The sequence below is a fragment of the Salvelinus alpinus genome, chromosome 5 (genome assembly GCF_045679555.1).
Source record: "Salvelinus alpinus chromosome 5, SLU_Salpinus.1, whole genome shotgun sequence".
NCBI classification, from domain to species: domain Eukaryota; kingdom Metazoa; phylum Chordata; class Actinopteri; order Salmoniformes; family Salmonidae; genus Salvelinus; species Salvelinus alpinus.
The window spans coordinates 102,595,507-102,617,341 of record NC_092090.1 but is presented as its reverse complement, the minus strand read 5'-3'; the positions used below and the strand labels follow the sequence as shown (position 1 = coordinate 102,617,341).

Genomic DNA, 21,835 nt, shown 5'->3' with positions numbered 1-21,835 from the left:
AACTGGAGAGGGAGGAGACATGCTGCAACTATCCATGCATAATAACAGAACGCAGTGCAGGGCTGCTGTCTCAACTGGAGAGGGAGGAGACATGCTGCAACTATCCATGCATAATAACAGAACGCAGTGCAGGGCTGCTGTCTCAACTGGAGAGGGAGGAGACATGCTGCAACTATCCATGCATAATAACAGAACGCAGTGCAGGGCTGCTGTCTCAACTGGAGAGGGAGGAGACATGCTGCAACTATCCATGCATAATAACAGAACGCAGTGCAGGGCTGCTGTCTCAACTGGAGAGGGAGGAGACATGCTGCAACTATCCATGCATAATAACAGAACGCAGTGCAGGGCTGCTGTCTCAACTGGAGAGGGAGGAGACATGCTGCAACTATCCATGCATAATAACAGAACGCAGTGCCGCTGTCTCAACTGGAGAGGGAGGAGACATGCTGCAACTATCCATGCATAATAACAGAACGCAGTGCCGCTGTCTCAACTGGAGAGGGAGGAGACATGCTGCAACTATCCATGCATAATAACAGAACGCAGTGCAGGGCTGCAGTCTCAACTGGAGAGGGAGGAGACATGCTGCAACTATCCATGCATAATAACAGAACGCAGTGCAGGGCTGCTGTCTCAACTGGAGAGGGAGGAGACATGCTGCAACTATCCATGCATAATAACAGAACGCAGTGCAGGGCTGCTGTCTCAACTGGAGAGGGAGGAGACATGCTGCAACTATCCATGCATAATAACAGAACGCAGTGCAGGGCTGCTGTCTCAACTGGAGAGGGAGGAGACATGCTGCAACTATCCATGCATAATAACAGAACGCAGTGCAGGGCTGCTGTCTCAACTGGAGAGGGAGGAGACATGCTGCAACTATCCATGCATAATAACAGAACGCAGTGCAGGGCCGCTGTCTCAACTGGAGAGGGAGGAGACATGCTGCAACTATCCATGCATAATAACAGAACGCAGTGCAGGGCCGCTGTCTCAACTGGAGAGGGAGGAGACATGCTGCAACTATCCATGCATAATAACAGAACGCAGTGCAGGGCCTATTGAAAACAATTATTCCAATTATATATATTATGCCTAATTCTGGGTTGGGAAAAATTTGATCAAACAACTTTTTTTAAGAGAAAACTGAGCGGGGAAAAGTAGCAAAAATGCATTGAACTCTAAAAGGGCCACATTCAAATAGTTACAATTGTAAATACGTTTTTGTAAATAGGTCTACACGTGAATTGACCTATATGTAAATTGTTACAACTCCTGTGGGGATCTTTGTGGAGATGGACGTCTCATCACAGGAGAAAAGAGTTGTACTATAGACATAGTTAATGAAGTGAACTGCCTTGGAGGAGCTTCTGACGACAGACTCAGCGGAGTGAGCAGAATGTAGCTGACCTTTACCCTTCCTGGAATAGCTCAGTTAGATGGATGTTTCACTGGACAGGTGTCCATCCATCACTCAACCACAGCGCCTCCCTACCTGTCAGTGCACTCCACCTTTTAGTCACATCTGAGCTCATATAGTCACAACCGCTCAATGAAATAGTCATATGTATCGCTATGGTCACCCCCCGCTGGGTGATGTTAAACATATTTGTTGGTCTGATGTGATTAACGAGGAGTATCCAGACGCTGCACTTGATGAATTTATGAAATTGCTTCTTCCAATTATTGATAAACATGCACCTGTTAAGAGACTGACTCTTAGAACTGTTAAGGCTCCGTGGATTGATGAGGAATTTAAAAACTGTATGGTTGAAAGAGATGGGGCAAAAGGAGCAGCTGATAAGTCTGGCTGCACATCTGACTGACTGACTTCCTGAAAATTGAGAAGTTATGTGACTAAACTCAACAAAAAGAAGAAGAAACTGTATTATGAAGCCAAGATCAATGATATAAAGAATGATGGGAAAAAAACTTTCAAAGTACTTTAAATGAAATTATGGGCAGAAAGATCAATTCATGTCACGCCCTGACCATAGATTGCTTTGTATGTTTCTAATTTTTGTTTGTTCAGGGTGTGATGTGGGTGGGCATTCTATGTTTGTATGTCTATGTTTTCTATTTCTATGTGTTTGGCCGGGTATGGTTCCCAATCAGAGGCAGTTGTCAATCGTTGTCTCTGATTGAGAACCATACTTAGGTAGCCTGTTTTCCCACTTTAGTTGTGGGTGGTTATTTTCTGTTTAGTGTTTTTGTTGCACCTTTCAGAACTGTTCGTTTTGTCGGTTTGTTGTTTTTGTTCGAGTGTTCATATTTATTAAAAGTATTATGAATACTTATCACGCTGCACTTTGGTCCTCTTCTCCTTCTCCCGACGACATTCGTGACAATTCAACTCCATCTTTCATCCAATCAGATGGCTTATTCATCACAAAACCATTTGATGTTGCCAATTATTTTAAATATTACTTCATTGCAAAGTGTGCAAACTTAGGCAGGAAATTCTAACAACGAACAGTGAGACATCATATTCATGCATAAAAAAACATAATAATTCATAATTAAAGAAAAGCATTGCACGTTTGAATTTTTTGTGAAGTTAGTGTGGGAGAGGTGGAAAAATTATTGTTATTATTCCATACTAAAACCTCATTCCATACTAAAACCTCATTCCATACTAAAACCACATTCCATACTAAAACCAAATTCCATATTAAAACCACATTCCATACTAAACCTCATTCCATACTAAAACCACATTCCATACTAAAACCACATTCCATACTAAAACCACATTCCATACTAAAACCACATTCCATACTAAAACCACATTCCATACTAAAACCACATTCCATACTAAAACCACATTCCATACTAAAACCTCATTCCATACTATAACCACATTCCATACTATAACTACATTCCATACTAAAATCACATTCCATACTAAAACCACATTCCATACTAAAACCTCATTCCATACTAAAACCACATTCCATACTCAAAACCACATTCCATACTAAACCACATTCCATACTAAAACCTCATTCCATACTAAAATCACATTCCATACTAAAACCTCATTCCATACTAAAACCTCATTCCATACTAAAACCTCATTCCATACTAAAATCACATTCCATACTAAAACCACATTCCATACTAAAACCTCATTCCATACTAAAATCACATTCCATACTAAAACCTCATTCCATACTAAAACCACATTCCATACTAAAACCAAATTCCATATTAAAACCACATTCCATACTAAACCTCATTCCATACTAAAACCACATTCCATACTAAAACCACATTCCATACTAAAACCACATTCCATACTAAAACCACATTCCATACTAAAACCACATTCCATACTAAAACCTCATTCCATACTATAACCACATTCCATACTATAACTACATTCCATACTAAAATCACATTCCATACTAAAACCACATTCCATACTAAAACCTCATTCCATACTAAAACCACATTCCATACTAAAACCACATTCCATACTAAACCACATTCCATACTAAAACCTCATTCCATACTAAAATCACATTCCATACTAAAACCTCATTCCATACTAAAACCTCATTCCATACTAAAACCTCATTCCATACTAAAATCACATTCCATACTAAAACCACATTCCATACTAAAACCTCATTCCATACTAAAATCACATTCCATACTAAAACCTCATTCCATACTAAAACCACATTCCATACTAAAACCACATTCCATACTAAAACCTCATTCCATACTAAAACCTCATTCCATACTAAAACCTCATTCCATACTAAAACCACATTCCATACTAAACCTCATTCCATACTAAAACCACATTCCATACTAAAACCACATTCCATACTAAAACCGCATTCCATACTAAAACCACATTCCATACTAAAACCGCATTCCATACTAAAACCGCATTCCATACTAAAACCTCATTCCATACTAAAACCACATTCCATACTATAACCACATTCCATACTAAAACCACATTCCATACTATAACCACATTCCATACTAAAACCACATTCCATACTAAAACCACATTCCATACTAAAACCACATTCCATACTAAAACCACATTCCATACTAAAACCACATTCCATACTAAAACCACATTCCATACTAAAACCACATTCCATACTAAAACCACATGGAGAACGTTAATCTCACTTGTCTTCCAAATGTCTTTCAAACTGACAGAGAGGACTGTAGCCAAATCAAATCAAATGTATTTATAAAGCCCTTCTTACATCAGCTGATATCTCAAAGTGCTGTACAGAAACCCAGCCTAAAACCCCAAACAGCAAGCAATGCAGGTGTAGAAGCACGGTGGCTAGGAAGAAACCTAGAGAGGAACCAGGCTATGAGGGGTGGCCAGTCCTCTTCTGGCTGTGCCAGGCATTTGTATATATATGTATATAATGATGAGATGCGTGTGTCTCCTCCCTGACAATGGGATTTGTTGTCCAGCTACTGCATATTCCTCTCTTTGGATTAGTGGACACATCTCACTATTTGAATATTTCTTTTTAATATTCGATGAGTGGTGTTGACGTCAACCGCCTGTATTCAATGGCGAGAGATGCTACGCTAGCCTCATGAATATTTATATACCGTCTTGAATTGCAACAGGGACAACTCTGATAAAGTGGTTTTTCTAACCGTTGCAGGGATGACACGTGCATTAGACTTATATCAGTACAACCATAACAACCTCAGCATTACGGAACATCTATTAGATGAAAAAAAGCCTCACATATCAAAATAGCAATTCATGTATATCTTGACCTAATTCAACACTCTCTCATTGCCCTCATACAAAAACTCCTCACTTGCTTAATAATTAATGATCTGCTTGACGTGGACAGATTTGGGGCGGAGTAAACCCTCTCGCTTCGCCTCTTCTTCTCTGCTGTATCTCATGTGTTCCCAAATCCACCTGATTATTACTGAGTGAGGGAGAAAGGGAGAGCACTACTAACATACTTTAATATTATAGACTATTTGTAATGTCTGCAAAATGCCAACATCAGAATTAACTCGGTAAACATCAACTACAGGATTAAAACAGAGATGAAAGAGATTAAAACAGAGATGAAAGAGATCAAAACAGAGATGAAAGAGATTAAAACAGAGATGAAAGAGATCAAAACAGAGATGAAAGAGATTAAAACAGAGATTAAAGAGATTAAAACAGGGATTAAAGAGATTAAAACAGAGATGAAAGAGATTAAAAAAGAGATGAAAGAGATTAAAACAGAGATGAAAGAGATTAAAACAGAGATGAAAGAGATTAAAAAAGAGATGAAAGAGATTAAAACAGAGATGAAAGAGATTAAAACAGAGATGAAAGAGATTAAAACAGGGATTAAAGAGATTAAAACAGAGATGAAAGAGATTAAAAAAGAGATTAAAGAGATTAAAACAGAGATGAAAGAGATCAAAACAGAGATTAAAACAGAGATTAAAACAGAGATTAAAACAGAGATTAAAACAGAGATTAAAACAGAGATTAAAACAGAGATGAAAGAGATTAAAACAGAGATGAAAGAGATTAAAACAGAGATGAAAGAGATTACAACAGAGATGAAAGAGGAGATGGAGATGATCTCTATTAAAGTAACAACATTTAAATGAGCCTGATGGGACGTGAGGTGTAATAATAATCATATAATATGGCAGCACATCAGACAGACAGCAGCCCCCCATCTCTCAGTCACGGTTCAGTAACACCACACTAATCCATATTAGAACCAGATGCACTGGACCTGACCCCGGTTCATTTGGCTCTGCTGAAACCCTGGGACGCTCCATTTGCCCTTGGAGGCCCAGAGGCAAGAGGGAGAAGGATGGAGGGAGGAGGGAGAGGGGGATGGAGGGAGGGAGGAGGGAGAGGGGGATGGAGGGAGGGAGGGAGGAGGGAGAGGGGGAGAAGGATGGAGGGAGGAGGGAGAGGCAGGGGGAGAAAGATGGAGGGAGGAGGGCGATGCAGGGGGAGAGGGGGAGAAGGATGGAGGGAGGAGGGAGAGGCAGGGGAGAGGGGGAGAAGGATGGAGGGAGGAGGGAGAGGCAGGGGGAGAAAGATGGAGGGAGGAGGGCGATGCAGGGGGAGAGGGGGAGAAGGATGGAGGGAGGAGGGAGAGGCAGGGGAGAGGGGGAGAAGGATGGAGGGAGGAGGGAGAGGCAGGGGAGAGGGGGAGAAGGATGGAGGGAGGAGGGAGAGGCAGGGGAGAGGGGGAGAAGGATGGAGGGAGGAGGGAGAGGCAGGGGGAGAAGGATGGAGGGAGGAGAGGCAGGGGGAGGGGGGAGAAGGATGGAGGGAGATGCAGGGGGAGAGGGGGAGAAGGATGGAGGGAGGAGGGAGAGGCAGGGGAGAGGGGGAGAAGGATGGAGGGAGGAGGGAGATGCAGGGGGAGAGGGGGAGAGGGATGGAGGGAGGAGGGAGGAAAAGGGGAGCAGTAGGGGCAGGGGTGGAGACAAGGAGACATGAGGGGGAGGGGTAGAGGGAGAAGGGTGAAGAGGGAGAAGGGTGGAGGGAGAGGGGTGGAGGGAGGGAGAAGGGTGGAGAAGGGTGAAGGGGTGGGTGGAGGGTGAGAGGTAACTGTCGTAAAGCAGTCGACAATAAAACTCAATCTCCTGTAAAACTCAATCTCCTGTAAAACTCAATCTCCTGTAAAACTCAATCTCCTGTAAAACTCAATCTCCTGTAAAACTCAATCTCCTGTAAAATCCAATCTCCTGTAAAACTCAATCTCCTGTAAAACTCAATCTCCTGTAAAATCCAATTAAGTCATTATCTGACTGTATCTTTAATTGAAAACAGAAATAACAGTAGATTTCACGGATATATCAGGAAGGATCAATCGATTCGCCATACGATCGGGAGAGGTGATTTATAATGTCAGGGCCATATAGGTAACTCCACATTATTCTCTGTAAAACCACTGGTGGATGAAATTAAGAGGAAGTGCATTTAATAAAAGACAAGATGGTGTTGTTATTGATAATGACAGACGGGGCCAGAATCAAGTGAGTGTCTTCATAGCGCCCGGCGAAACAAAATACAAGTCATTGAATTGTTCTGCTTTGTACCTTGCTCCCCAACACATCTCAACTCATCAATAAGCGGTTTATTTCTGTAGAACTTGTAACTACATCCAAGATTCCAAATTACATTTGTTGCTGTTTTATTTAAACATAACAAGGAATAAACAGTTTTGTAATGTGTCATTTAAAATGAATGGCCATAAAACACACAGAAACACAGTGCAGTAGTATTAAACTCAACAACCGTAGGCTTATTGCTCATATATTTTCAACAGAGATTTTAAACAACACGATCTATCTAAATGAATACAACCAGTAAGCTGCTGTGCACTACAAACAAACTAAACTAGTCATGTATGGAAGCTTATATGCTATTTCTAAAGCAGAATTAAACAAAGGTTCATATTCTGTTAAAGGGTCTTGCTGTTCTGGGAATGAATATTCTGATATACAGTTTATTAAATATAATTTGAAAATCAAATGTGTATATCAACCAGCAGGTTAAATGATGTGGTTGGATGAGGGATAGAAACATGGAGGAGACTTCATAGAGCTGAGATAGAACTCACACTGCCAATATAAGACACATAAAGACAGATATAGACTGGTAAAAACAGACATAGACTGATATCGACTGGTAAAGACTGATATAGACTGGTAAAGACTGATATAGGCTGGTAAAGACTGATATAGGCTGGTAAAGACTGATATCGACTGGTAAAGACTGATATAGACTGGTAAATACTGATATAGACTGATATAGGCTGGTAAAGACTGATATAGGCTGGTAAAGACTGATATAGACTGGTAAATACTGATATAGGCTGGTAAAGACTGATATAGACTGGTAGACTGATATAGACTGGTAAATACTGATATAGGCTGGTAAAGACTGATATAGACTGGTAAATAAAGATATAGACTGATTTTTAGTCAATTTATTTGACCTTTATTTAACTAGGCAAGTCAGGTAAGAACAAATTCTTATTTTCAATAACAGCCTAGGAACAGTGGGTTAACTGCCTCGTTCAGGGGCAGAATGACAGATTTTACTCGGGGATTCGATCTTGCATGTGTGTCTCTTCACAGTCCCCGCTGTGTAAAGGTGTAATTTGATCTGGTTTTTAAATCTGATTCCCCTGTTATCATCAGTTACCTGATGTGGAATTGAGTTCCATGTAGTCATGGCTCTACGTTTTGGCCATTTGGGTCTTTGCGTGTCAAAAAAGATACACGCGCGTCAAATAACACAATTTGACTCATCAAATAAGCTTGTTGACCAATCAGGACCTGAATCGGACTGTATGTCACAATAATTTAAGATGTTCATACATTTTTTTACGTAGTTATTACACATTGATTACACTATCGTATTTCATGTCACAACGATTCACCGAAACGTGTTATGAAGCGGGTAAAGTTTTGTCTCACGCACCTACCGCAGCTGCCGGAAGCTCTGGTCAGTGCTGGTCAGTGCTGGTATCCCAAGTGGCTACCTAGCTAATACTTACATTGAATCCTAAATCATTGTTAAGAATATTGAAGATGACCGCCGTTTCTACAGGTCATTGTTTTCAGGCTGGTTGTATTGGTGCTAGCTAGGTGCCAAGCTAAAGCTAGATACTGCAGAAGTTGAAAATAACATGTATCAAAGATATTTGCACAATTTCTAGATCCTGCTCGTTTGATCCTGATCTTATTTCAAATGCTCACGCAGACGTTTTCCCATTCAGTCGAACAAATGCACCCTTATTACCGACGCGGTATTGGAAACACATCGTGGCCGGTTGTTTGCGGACTTATTTGTTGTACATCTGACCGTGCTACTGGTCGTAGTGGTGGCGCTTGGCTTGAACGTGCAAATTCGGCACACAACATTCTAATAGAATTGTGTTATTTGACGTGTCAAATAGTGGTATTTAAAGTGTATCGTTTTTGACACGCAGACCCAAACGGCGCTCCATACTATGTAGTACTGTGCGCCTCCCATAGTCTGTTCTGGACTGACATATAGACTGGTAAAGACTGATATAGACTGGAATAAACTGATATAGACTGACTGGTATATACAAATATAGACTGGTATATACCGATATAGCCTGAAGTAGACTGACTGGTATATTCCATATATACACTAATATAAACTGGTAGAGTAGTATAGACTGGTATATTCCCTATATAGACTGATATTGACTGGTATAGACTGGCATAGATCTAGGGGGGCAATATGATTCATATCTACCCTGTATGTTCACCTTCCCCCTGGCTTACAGACCACACACTCACTAGAACCATTTCTATAGAGCTCAGACAGGAACAAATAAGGACACTTCGAATATCTTCAGAATGACAACATTGGAAGAAAGTTTACAGAAACAAAACCTTTATTTCAACAAATAGATTTCAAAAGAGTGTGATTTTAGTTTTTTTTTTTTCTTCCTCTCTCTCTCCTCTTCTTCCTCTGGTTATTTGTGGTTTCCCTCTATGATGGAGTCGACAGTAAAGCCCTGTCCCTGGTCATGTCCGTCACACTCAGTCTTCCCCTCAGAGCTGTTGACCAGGGAGCTGATGGACAGACAGGACAGACCGTCATGGCCGTTAGCGCCTCCACTGACTGGGGAGAAGGCTGCAGGGAGACACAGACAGACAGGTGGGTTAGACAGACAGACAGGACAGACCGTCATGGCCGTTAGCGCCTCCACTGACTGGGGAGAAGGCTGCAGGGAGACACAGACAGACAGGTGGGTTAGACAGACAGACAAGACAGACCGTCTTGGCCGTTACTGCCACCCCCATCCAGGGAGACACAGACAGGTGGGTTAGAAACGGCATGATCATTACACAGGTGCACCTTGTGCTGGGGACAATAAAAGGCCACTCTAAAATGTGCAGTTTTGTCACAACACAATGCCACTCCATTTTTGAGGGAGCGTGAAATTGGCTGCTAACTCCAGGAACGTCCACCAGAGCTGTTGCCAGAGAATTGAATGTTCATTTTTGTACCATAAGCCGCAGACCACGTGTATGGCGTGGTGTGGGCGAGCGGTGAACATGGTGGTGGTGGGGTTATGGTATGGGTAGGCCTAAGCTACGGACAACAAGTACTATTGCATTTTATTGATGGCAATATCTCGACCTCTGAATGACTCTCTACCGCACCTGCTGTCTCGACCTCTGAATGACTCTCTCTCTACCGCACCTGCTGTCTCGACCTCTGAATGACACTCTCTCTACCACACCTGCTGTCTCAACCTCTGAATGACACTCTCTCTACCGCACCTGCTGTCTCAACCTCTGAATGACTCTCTCTCTACCGCACCTGCTGTCTCAACCTCTGAATGACTCTCTCTCTACCTCACCTGCTGTCTCGACCTCTGAATGACACTCTCTCTACCACACCTGCTGTCTCAACCTCTGAATGACTCTCTCTCTACCACACCTGCTGTCTCGACCTCTGAATGACTCTCTCTCTACCACACCTGCTGTCTCAACCTCTGAATGACTCTCTCTCTACCACACCTGCTGTCTCAACCTCTGAATGACTCTCTCTCTACCACACCTGCTGTCTCAACCTCTGAATGACTCTCTCTCTACCGCACCTGCTGTCTCAACCTCTGAATGACTCGCTCTCTACCGCACCTGCTGTCTCAACCTCTGAATGACTCGCTCTCTACCGCACCTGCTGTCTCGACCTCTGAATGACTCTCTCTCTACCACACCTGCTGTCTCGACCTCTGAATGACTCTCTCTCTACCACACCTGCTGTCTTGACCTCTGAATGACTCTCTCTCTACCACACCTGCTCTCGACCTCTGAATGACTCTCTCTCTACCACACCTGCTGTCTCAACCTCTGAATGACTCTCTCTCTACCTCACCTGCTGTCTCAACCTCTGAATGACTCTCTCTCTACCACACCTGCTGTCTCGACCTCTGAATGACTCTCTCTCTACCACACCTGCTGTCTCAACCTCTGAATGACTCTCTCTCTACCACACCTGCTGTCTCGACCTCTGAATGACTCTCTCTCTACCACACCTGCTGTCTCAACCTCTGAATGACTCTCTCTCTACCACACCTGCTGTCTCAACCTTTGAATGACTCTCTCTCTACCACACCTGCTGTCTCAACCTCTGAATGACTCTCTACCACACCTGCTGTCTCGACCTCTGAATGACTCTCTCTCTACCACACCTGCTGTCTCAACCTCTGAATGACTCTCTCTCTACCACACCTGCTGTCTCAACCTCTGAATGACTCTCTCTCTACCACACCTGCTGTCTCAACCTCTGAATGACTCTCTCTCTACCTCACCTGCTGTCTCAACCTCTGAATGACTCTCTCTCTCTACCACACCTGCTGTCTCAACCTCTGAATGACTCTCTCTCTACCACACCTGCTGTCTCGACCTCTGAATGACTCTCTCTCTCTACCACACCTGCTGTCTCAACCTCTGAATGACTCTCTCTCTACCACACCTGCTGTTTCAACCTCTGAATGACTCTCTCTCTACCTCACCTGCTGTCTCAACCTCTGAATGACTCTCTCTCTACCACACCTGCTGTCTCGACCTCTGAATGACTCTCTCTCTACCACACCTGCTGTCTCGACCTCTGAATGACTCTCTCTCTACCACACCTGCTGTCTCAACCTCTGAATGCTCGGCTATGAAAAGCCAACTGACATTTACTCCTGAGGTGGTGACCTGTTGCACCCTCTACAACCACTGTGATTATTATTTGACGCTGCTGGTCATCTATGAACGTTTGAACATCTCGAGAACCAATCTGGCCTTAATGGCCATGATGTACTCTTATAATCTCCACCAGGCACATTTACATTTTTTTTTAAACAGAAATACCTTATTTACATAAGAGATTCAAAATTGAGCCCAGGTGTATCCTGTTTCCATTGATCATCCTGGAGATGTTTCTACAACTTGGAGTCCACCTGAGGTAAATTCAATTGATTGGACATGATTTGGAAAGGCACACACCTGTCTATATAACGTCCCACACTTGACAGTGCATGTCAGAGCAAAAACCAAGCCATGAGGTCGAAGGAATTGTCCGTAGAGCTCCGAGACAGAATTGTGTGGACGCACAGATCTGGGGAAGGGTAACGAAACATTTCTGCAGCATTGAAGGTCCCCAAGAACACAGTGGCCTCCATCATTCTTAAATGGAAGAAGTTTAGAACCACCAAGACTCTTCATATAGCTGGCCGCCCAGCCAAACTGAGCAATCGGGGGAGAAGGGCCTTGGTCAGGGAGGTGACAAAGAACTCGATGGTCACTCTGACAGACCTTCAGAGTTCCTCTGTGGAGATGGGAGAACCTTCCAGAAGGACAATAATCTCTGCGGCCCTCCACCGATCAGGCCTTTATGGTAGAGTGGCCAGACGGAAGCCACTCCTCAATAAAAGGCACATGACAGCCAGCTTGGAGTTTGTCAAAAGGCACCTAAAGGACTCTCAGACCATGAGAAACAAGATTCTCTGGTCTGATGAAACCAAGATTGAACTCTTTGGCCTGAATACCAAGCGTCACGTTTGGAGGAAACCTGGCACCATCCCTACGGTGAAGCATGGTGGTGGCAGCATCATGCTGTGGGGATGTTTTCAGTGGCAGGGACTGGGAGACTAGTCAGGATCGAGGGAAAGATGATTTGAGCAAAGTACAGAGAGACCGTTGATGAAAACCTGCTCCAGAGCACTCAGGATCTCAGACTGGGGTGAAGGTTCACCTTCCAACAGGACAACGACCGTAAGCACACAGCCAAGACAACGCAGGAGTGGCTTCGGGACAAGTCTCTGAATGTCCTTTAGTGGCTCACCCAGAGCCCAGACTTGAACCCAATCAAACATCTCTGGAGAGACCTGAAAATAGCTGTTCATCGATGCACCCAATTTAACCTGACAGAGCTTGAGAGGATCTGCAGAGAAGAATCCATGAATCCATGTATATCTCACTAGGTCAGGATATTAAACCTCCTCCATGTATATCTCACTAGGTCAGGATATTAAACCTCCTCCATGTATATCTCACTAGGTCAGGATATTAAACCTCCTCCATGTATATCTCACTAGGTCAGGATATTAAACCTCCTCCATGTATATCTCACTAGGTCAGGGTATTAAACCTCAATGTATATCTCACTAGGTCAGGATATTAAACCTCAATGTATATCTCACTAGGTCAGGATATTAAACCTCCTCCATGTATATCTCACTAGGTCAGGATATTAAACCTCCTCCATGTATATCTCACTAGGTCAGGATATTAAACCTCCTCCATGTATATCTCACTAGGTCAGGATATTAAACCTCCTCCATGTATATCTCACTAGGTCAGGATATTAAACCTCCATATATCCAGTAGTTCTAATGTGTCCAATGATATTCGTAAATTCCCCTGAGGGTGATGTCCTATAATATATATATATTTTTTATATATTTTTTTTTTGTTCTAGAACCTAATTCTACATTAGGTTCTAGAACAGGGTTCTGTGCGTTACAGACATATTCTACATTAGGTTCTAGATCGGGGTTCTGTGCATTACAGACATATTCTACATTAGGTTCTAGATCAGGGTTCTGTGCGTTACAGACATATTCTACATTAGGTTCTAGATCGGGGTTCTGTGCGTTACAGACATATTCTACATTAGGTTCTAGATCGGGGTTCTGTGCGTTACAGACATATTCTACATTAGGTTCTAGATCGGGGTTCTGTGCGTTACAGACATATTCTACATTAGGTTCTAGATCGGGGTTCTGTGCGTTACAGACATATTCTACATTAGGTTCTAGATCAGGGTTCTGTGCGTTACAGACATATTCTACATTAGGTTCTAGATCAGGGTTCTGTGCGTTACAGACATATTCTACATTAGGTTCTAGATCAGGGTTCTGTGCGTTACAGACATATTCTACATTAGGTTCTAGATCAGGGTTCTGTGCGTTACAGACATATTCTACATTAGGTTCTAGATCAGGGTTCTGTGCGTTACAGACATATTCTACATTAGGTTCTAGATCAGGGTTCTGTGCGTTACAGACATATTCTACATTAGGTTCTAGATCAGGGTTCTGTGCGTTACAGACATATTCTACATTAGGTTCTAGATCAGGGTTCTGTGCGTTACAGACATATTCTACATTAGGTTCTAGATCAGGGTTCTGTGCGTTACAGACATATTCTACATTAGGTTCTAGATCAGGGTTCTGTGCGTTACAGACATGTTGATGAAAGGCTAAACCTGACAAAGATTACACAAGGCTACTAGAAGTGCACTATATAGGGAATAGGGCCCTGGTCTAAAGTAGTGCACTATATAGGGAATAGGGCTCTGGTCTATAGTAGTGTACTATATATGGAATAGGGCCCTGGTCTAAAGTAGTGCACTATATAGGGAATAGGGCCCTGGTCTAAAGTAGTGCACTATATAGGGAATAGGGCTCTGATCTATAGTAGTGCACTATATAGGGAATAGGGCTCTGGTCTAAAGTAGTGTACTATATAGGGAATAGGGCCCTGGTCTAAAGTAGTGCACTATATAGGGAATAGGGCTCTGGTCTAAAGTAGTGCACTATATAGGGAATAGGGCCCTGGTTAATAGTAGTGCACTATATAGGGAATAGGGCTCTGGTCTAAAGTAGTGCACTATATAGGGAATAGAGTGCCATTTGGGACACATTCTCAGACTTTTCTCCTGACAGAGAATGAACAACAACCCCACTTTAGTGAACCACACACGTCAAGTTTAAACTGCTCTGAAACACGAGAGGCTTTACCTTACATCATTCACACAAAGATTATTCTCACCATGAACTTTTGCCCTCCTCACACTCCCTCTCCTCCCACTCCCTTTCCTCCCACTCCCCCTCTCTACAGAGTATTTCTGAATACACAGCTATTAAACAGTCTTTGTGTTGCTTTAACAAAAGGAAGCTTTTTCTCCTGCCCCGTGAAAGAGGGAGTGATTGAAAGAGGGAGTGAGTGAAAGAGGGAGTGAGTGAAAGAGGGAGTGAACAAGACTCAATCATTCCTGCAAGTGAGAGAAGAGAGGAACAAAAGCCCAGATGTGACAGGAGGAGAGAGGAGAGGATGAGAGGAGGAGAGAGGAGAGGAGGAGAGGAGGAGAGAGGAGAGGATGAGAGGAGAGGAGGTGAGAGGAGAGGATGAGAGGAGGAGAGAAAGGAGAGAAGAGAAAGGAGAGGAGGAGAGAGGAGAGGATGAGAGGAGAGGAGAGACAGGAGAGGAGGAGAGAGGAGAGGAGAAGAGAGGAACAAAAGCCCAGATGTGACAGGAGGAGAGAGGAGAGGATGAGAGGAGGAGAGAAAGGAGAGGAGGTGAGAGGAGAGGATGAGAGGAGGAGAGAAAGGAGAGGAGGAGAGAGGAGAGAGAGGAGAGAAAGGAGATGAGAAGAGGAGAGGAGGAGGAGAGGAGGACAGGATGAGAGGAGAGTGGAGAGGAGAGAAGATGAGAGAATGAGGAGAGAAGAGGAGGAGAGAGGAGAGGAAGAAAGGAGAGGATGATAGAGGAGAGAGGAGAGGATGAGAGGAGGAGAGGTGGGGAAAGAAGAGAGGACAGGAGGAGAAAGGAGAGGATGATAGAGGAGGAGAGAGGTAAGGTGACTATATACAGGGTCAGTACCATATTAACAATGTGCAGGGATACTGGAGTGATGGAGGTAGATATATAGAGGGGGAAGGAGACAGGGATACTGGAGTGATGGAGGTAGATATATAGAGGGGGAAGGAGACAGGGATACTGGAGTGATGGAGGTAGATATGTATAGGGGGAAGGTGACTATATAAAGGGTCAGTTCCAGTACCATGTTAACAATAAAGATACAAGGCCTCACTCCCCCCTATCTGAGATATCTACTGCAGCCCTCATCCTCCACATACAACACCCGTTCTGCCAGTCACATTCTGTTAAAGGTCCCCAAAGCACACACATCCCTGGGTCGCTCGTCTTTTCAGTTCGCTGCAGCTAGCGACTGGAACGAGCTGCAACAAACACGCAAACTGGACAGTTTTATCTTAATCTTTTCATTCAAAGACTCAATCATGGACACTCTTACTGACAGTTGTGGCTGCTTTGTGTGATGTATGGTTGTCTCTACCTTCTTGCCCTTCGTGCTGTTGTCTGTGCCCAATAATGTTTGTACCATGCTTTGTGTTGCTACCATGTTGTTGTTGTTATGTTGTGTTGCTGCCATGCTGTGTTGTCGTCTTAGGTCTCTCTTTATGTAGTGTCTCTCTTGTTGTGATGTGTCCTATATTTTAATTTAATTTTTAATCCCAGCCCCCGTCCCGAAGGAGGCCTTTTGGTAGGCCGTCATTGTAAATAAGAATTTTTGGTTAACTCAGTCTGTGTAGGTTTTTTGTTCGCTATTTATCAGTTGTATTGCTTGGGGTAGAAGCTGTTCAAGAGCCTGTTGGCGCCAGACTTGTGGCACCGGTACCACTTGCAGTGCAGCAGCAGAGTTAACAGCTAAATAGCTACAGAACTGGTAGCTATATTTTAAAGACCAGCTAGTTACTGACTATTCAACCGTTTCTGTTAGAGACTAGCTAGTTACTGACTATTCAACCGTTTCTGTTAGAGACTAGCTAGTTACTGACTATTCAACCGTTTCTGTTAGAGACCAGCTAGTTACTGACTATTCAACCGTTTCTGTTAGAGACCAGCTAGTTACTGACTATTCAACCGTTTCTGTTAGAGACCAGCTAGTTACTGACTATTCAACCGTTTCTGTTAGAGACTAGCTAGTTACTGACTATTCAACCGTTTCTGTTAGAGACCAGCTAGTTACTGACTATTCAACCGTTTCTGTTAGAGACCAGCTAGTTACTGACTATTCAACCGTTTCTGTTAGAGACCAGCTAGTTACTGACTATTCAACCGTTTCTGTTAGAGACCAGCTAGTTACTGACTATTCAACCGTTTCTGTTAGAGACTAGCTAGTTACTGACTATTCAACCGTTTCTGTTAGAGACTAGCTAGTTACTGACTATTCAACCGTTTCTGTTAGAGACTAGCTAGTTACTGACTATTCAACCGTTTCTGTTAGAGACCAGCTAGTTACTGACTATTCAACCGTTTCTGTTAGAGACTAGCTAGTTACTGACTATTCAACCGTTTCTGTTAGAGACCAGCTAGTTACTGACTATTCAACCGTTTCTGTTAGAGACCAGCTAGTTACTGACTATTCAACCGTTTCTGTTAGAGACCAGCTAGTTACTGACTATTCAACCGTTTCTGTTAGAGACCAGCTAGTTACTGACTATTCAACCGTTTCTGTTAGAGACCAGCTAGTTACTGACTATTCAACCGTTTCTGTTAGAGACTAGCTAGTTACTGACTATTCAACCGTTTCTGTTAGAGACCAGCTAGTTACTGACTATTCAACCGTTTCTGTTAGAGACCAGCTAGTTACTGACTATTCAACCGTTTCTGCTAGAGACCAGCTAGTTACTGACTATTCAACCGTTTCTGTTAGAGACCAGCTAGTTACTGACTATTCAACCGTTTCTGTTAGAGACCAGCTAGTTACTGACTATTCAACCGTTTCTGCTAGAGACCAGCTAGTTACTGACTATTCAACCGTTTCTGTTAGAGACTAGCTAGTTACTGACTATTCAACCGTTTCTGTTAGAGACTAGCTAGTTACTGACTATTCAACCGTTTCTGTTAGAGACCAGCTAGTTACTGACTATTCAACCGTTTCTGTTAGAGACCAGCTAGTTACTGACTATTCAACTGTTTCTGTTAGAGACCAGCTAGTTACTGACTATTCAACCGTTTCTGTTAGAGACTAGCTAGTTACTGACTATTCAACCGTTTCTGTTAGAGACCAGCTAGTTACTGACTATTCAACCGTTTCTGTTAGAGACTAGCTAGTTACTGACTATTCAACCGTTTCTGTTAGAGACCAGCTAGTTACTGACTATTCAACCGTTTCTGTTAGAGACCAGCTAGTTACTGACTATTCAACCGTTTCTGTTAGAGACCAGCTAGTTACTGACTATTCAACCGTTTCTGTTAGAGACCAGCTAGTTACTGACTATTCAACCGTTTCTGTTAGAGACCAGCTAGTTACTGACTATTCAACCGTTTCTGTTAGAGACCAGCTAGTTACTGACTATTCAACCGTTTCTGTTAGAGACCAGCTAGTTACTGACTATTCAACCGTTTCTGTTAGAGACCGGCTAGTTACTGACTATTCAACCTGTTTATTGATGTATTGGTGACTAATAGTTTGTTAGAAAAATGCCCCTCCTAATTTCACTGCAAACAGGCCGTTTTCATATATTTTGACTGATTAGGTTTGTGCATATTTACATGTGTTTCATTAGCTAGTTAGCTAAGTTACTAAGATAGTTAGCTAAGTTACTAAGATAGTTAGCTAAGTTACTAAGATAATTAGCTAAGTTACTAAGATAGTTAGCTAAGTTACTAATATAGTTAGCTAAGTTACTAAGATAGTTAGCTAAGTTACTAAGATAGTTAGCTAAGTTACTAAGATAATTAGCTAAGTTACTAAGATAGTTAGCTAAGTTACTAAGATAATTAGCTAAGTTACTAAGATAGTTAGCTAAGTTACTAAGATAGTTAGCTAAGTTACTAAGATAGTTAGCTAAGTTACTAAGATAGTTAGCTAAGTTACTAAGATAGTTAGCTAAGTTACTAAGATAGTTAGCTAAGTTACTAAGATAGTTAGCTAAGTTACTAAGATAGTTAGCTAAGTTACTAAGACAGTTAGCTAAGTTACTAAGACAGTTAGCTAAGTTACTAAGATAGTTAGCTAAGTTACTAAGACAGTTAGCTAAGTTACTAAGATAGTTAGCTAAGTTACTAAGATAGTTAGCTAAGTTACTAAGACAGTTAGCTAAGTTACTAAGACAGTTAGCTAAGTTACTAAGACAGTTAGCTAAGTTACTAAGATAGTTAGCTAAGTTACTAAGATAGTTAGCTGAGTTACTAAGATAGTTAGCTAAGTTACTAAGATAGTTAGCTGAGTTACTAAGATAATTAGCTAAGTTACTAAGATACCTGGGAGTACAGCGACAGTCTGTCTGTCTCACAGCCATTCTGTCAACATGCATCCAGAAACAAGGGTCTTACCTGGGAGTACAGCGACAGTCTGTCTCACAGCCATTCTGTCAACATGCATCCAGAAACAAGGACCTTACCTGGGAGTACAGCGACAGTCTGTCTCACAGCCATTCTGTCAACATGCATCCAGAAACAAGGACCTTACCTGGGAGTACAGCGACAGTCTGTCTGTCTCACAGCCATTCTGTCAACATGCATCCAGAAACAAGGACCTTACCTGGGAGTACAGCGACAGTCTGTCTGTCTCACAGCCATTCTGTCAATATGTATAGTATGTAACCACTCAAATTCATACAAACTGCTACGGATGCAGTCACTGACTTGCTGACTTCAAATCGCTTTTCTGGGATCTATATTTTAGTTGAGACACCTGTTTGAGGTCTGATATACATGAATAAAAATGTATTCTGCCATGTGACTTGCATTTTAAACCTTTTGACTCATAAGCTCTACCGGTTATCTTTAAGTTCCCACAGAGGTTCGTGTGAAGACCAACGTGACATGAAAAAGTTATTGTTTTGTAATTTAAAACGATACAAAAATGAAAATGAGTTGTTTATACAAAACTTTATTGCATTTGGTCATCCCCAAAATGTGTCCTTTGACAGCCTTGGTAGTTGCATCCCTCCTCAGAGAAGTGTCTGCTGACGACAGGGTGGCAGGGCTGTTGATGTGCTGCTCTATAGCCCAGTAGACTCACCTGGGGACAGAGGACGGACACATGTTAGTTTCATAACACAAGTCTTTTACAGGGAGGAGAGAGCATGGCTGAGTACAGTAAATCCAATCCGACCAGTGGCCCTGGATAATATGCTATGTCATCACACAGGCAGACTGCCACAGTGAAGGACGTTTACATAGTGTGCTATTATGTGTAAGTTACTTCTCTGGAGAGATTGGCAGGTAGTTTGTCAGAAAGTTCGGGAGCATTATTATGTCTCTGTAGCACCTGGAGAGACATGGAGGTAGTGAGTATGCTAGAAAGAGAGAGCCCTGACCTCCCACTGGCCCAGGGCCTCCTGCCTAGTATCCTTCACCTCCCATTGGCCCAGGGCCTCCTGCCTAGTATCCCTCACCTCCCACTGGCCCAGGGCCTCCTGCCTAGTATCCCTCACCTCCCACTGGCCCAGGGCCTCCTGCCTAGTATCCCTCACCTCCCACTGGCCCAGGGCCTCCTGCCTAGTATCCCTGACCTCCCACTGGCCCAGGGCCTCCTGCCTAGTATCCCTCACCTCCCACTGGCCCAGGGCCTCCTGCCTAGTATCCCTCACCTCCCACTGGCCCAGGGCCTCCTGCCTAGTATCCCTCACCTCCCACTGGCCTAGGGCCTCCTGCCTAGTATCCCTCACCTCCCACTGGCCCAGGGCCTCCTGCCTAGTATCCCTCACCTCCCACTGGCCCAGGGCCTCCTGCCTAGTATCCCTCACCTCCCACTGGCCCAGGGCCTCCTGCCTAGTATCCCTCACCTCCCACTGGCCCAGGGCCTCCTGCCTAGTATCCCTCACCCCTGACCTCCCACTGGCCCAGGGCCTCCTGCCTAGTGTCCCTCACCCCTGACCTCCCACTGGCCCAGGGCCTCCTGCCTAGTATCCCTCACCTCCCACTGGCCCAGGGCCTCCTGCCTAGTATCCCTCACCTCCCACTGGCCCAGGGCCTCCTGCCTAGTATCCCTCACCCCCCACTGCCCAGGGCCTCCTGCCTAGTATCCCTCACCTCCCACTGGCCCAGGGCCTCCTGCCTAGTGTCCCTCACCCCTCACCTCCCACTGGCCCAGGGCCTCCTGCCTAGTGTCCCTCACCTCCCACTGGCCCAGGGCCTCCTGCCACTTATCCCTCACCTCCCACTGGCCCAGGGCCTCCTGCCTAGTATCCCTCACCTCCCACTGGCCTAGGGCCTCCTGCCTAGTGTCCCTCACCCCTGACCTCCCACTGGCCCAGGGCCTCCTGCCTAGTATCCCTCACCTCCCACTGGCCCAGGGCCTCCTGCCTAGTATCCCTCACCTCCCACTGGCCCAGGGCCTCCTGCCTAGTATCCCTCACCCCTCACCTCCCACTGGCCCAGGGCCTCCTGCCTAGTGTCCCTCACCTCCCACTGGCCCAGGGCCTCCTGCCTAGTATCCCTCACCCCTGACCTCCCACTGGCCCAGGGCCTCCTGCCTAGTGTCCCTCACCCCTCACCTCCCACTGGCCTAGGGCCTCCTGCCTAGTGTCCCTCACCCCTCACCTCCCACTGGCCCAGGGCCTCCTGCCTAGTATCCCTGACCTCCCACTGGCCCAGGGCCTCCTGCCTAGTGTCCCTCACCCCTGACCTCCCACTGGCCCAGGGCCTCCTGCCTAGTATCCCTCACCTCCCACTGGCCCAGGGCCTCCTGCCTAGTATCCCTCACCTCCCACTGGCCCAGGGCCTCCTGCCTAGTATCCCTCACCTCCCACTGGCCCAGGGCCTCCTGCCTAGTGTCCCTCACCCCTGACCTCCCACTGGCCCAGGGCCTCCTGCCTAGTATCCCTCACCTCCCACTGGCCCAGGGCCTCCTGCCTAGTATCCCTCACCTCCCACTGGCCCAGGGCCTCCTGCCTAGTGTCCCTCACCTCCCACTGGCCCAGGGCCTCCTGCCTAGTATCCCTCACCTCCCACTGGCCCAGGGCCTCCTGCCTAGTGTCCCTCACCCCTGAAC

The 21,835-nt window shown here is 44.5% G+C and overlaps 1 protein-coding gene across 1 annotated transcript in view; it reads right to left on the bottom strand.

Annotated features, from left to right (window-relative positions):
• Positions 1–9,245: 9,245 nt before the first annotated feature.
• dmrt1 (doublesex and mab-3 related transcription factor 1) overlaps positions 9,246–21,835 on the bottom strand; it is a 57,602-nt gene continuing 45,012 nt past the window's right edge. Inside the window, exon 5 of the mRNA XM_071400303.1 lies at positions 9,246–9,752. Within this exon, the coding sequence (XP_071256404.1) occupies positions 9,691–9,752 (62 nt within the window). The 3' untranslated portion in view covers positions 9,246–9,690. The remainder of the gene's footprint in view (positions 9,753–21,835) is intronic.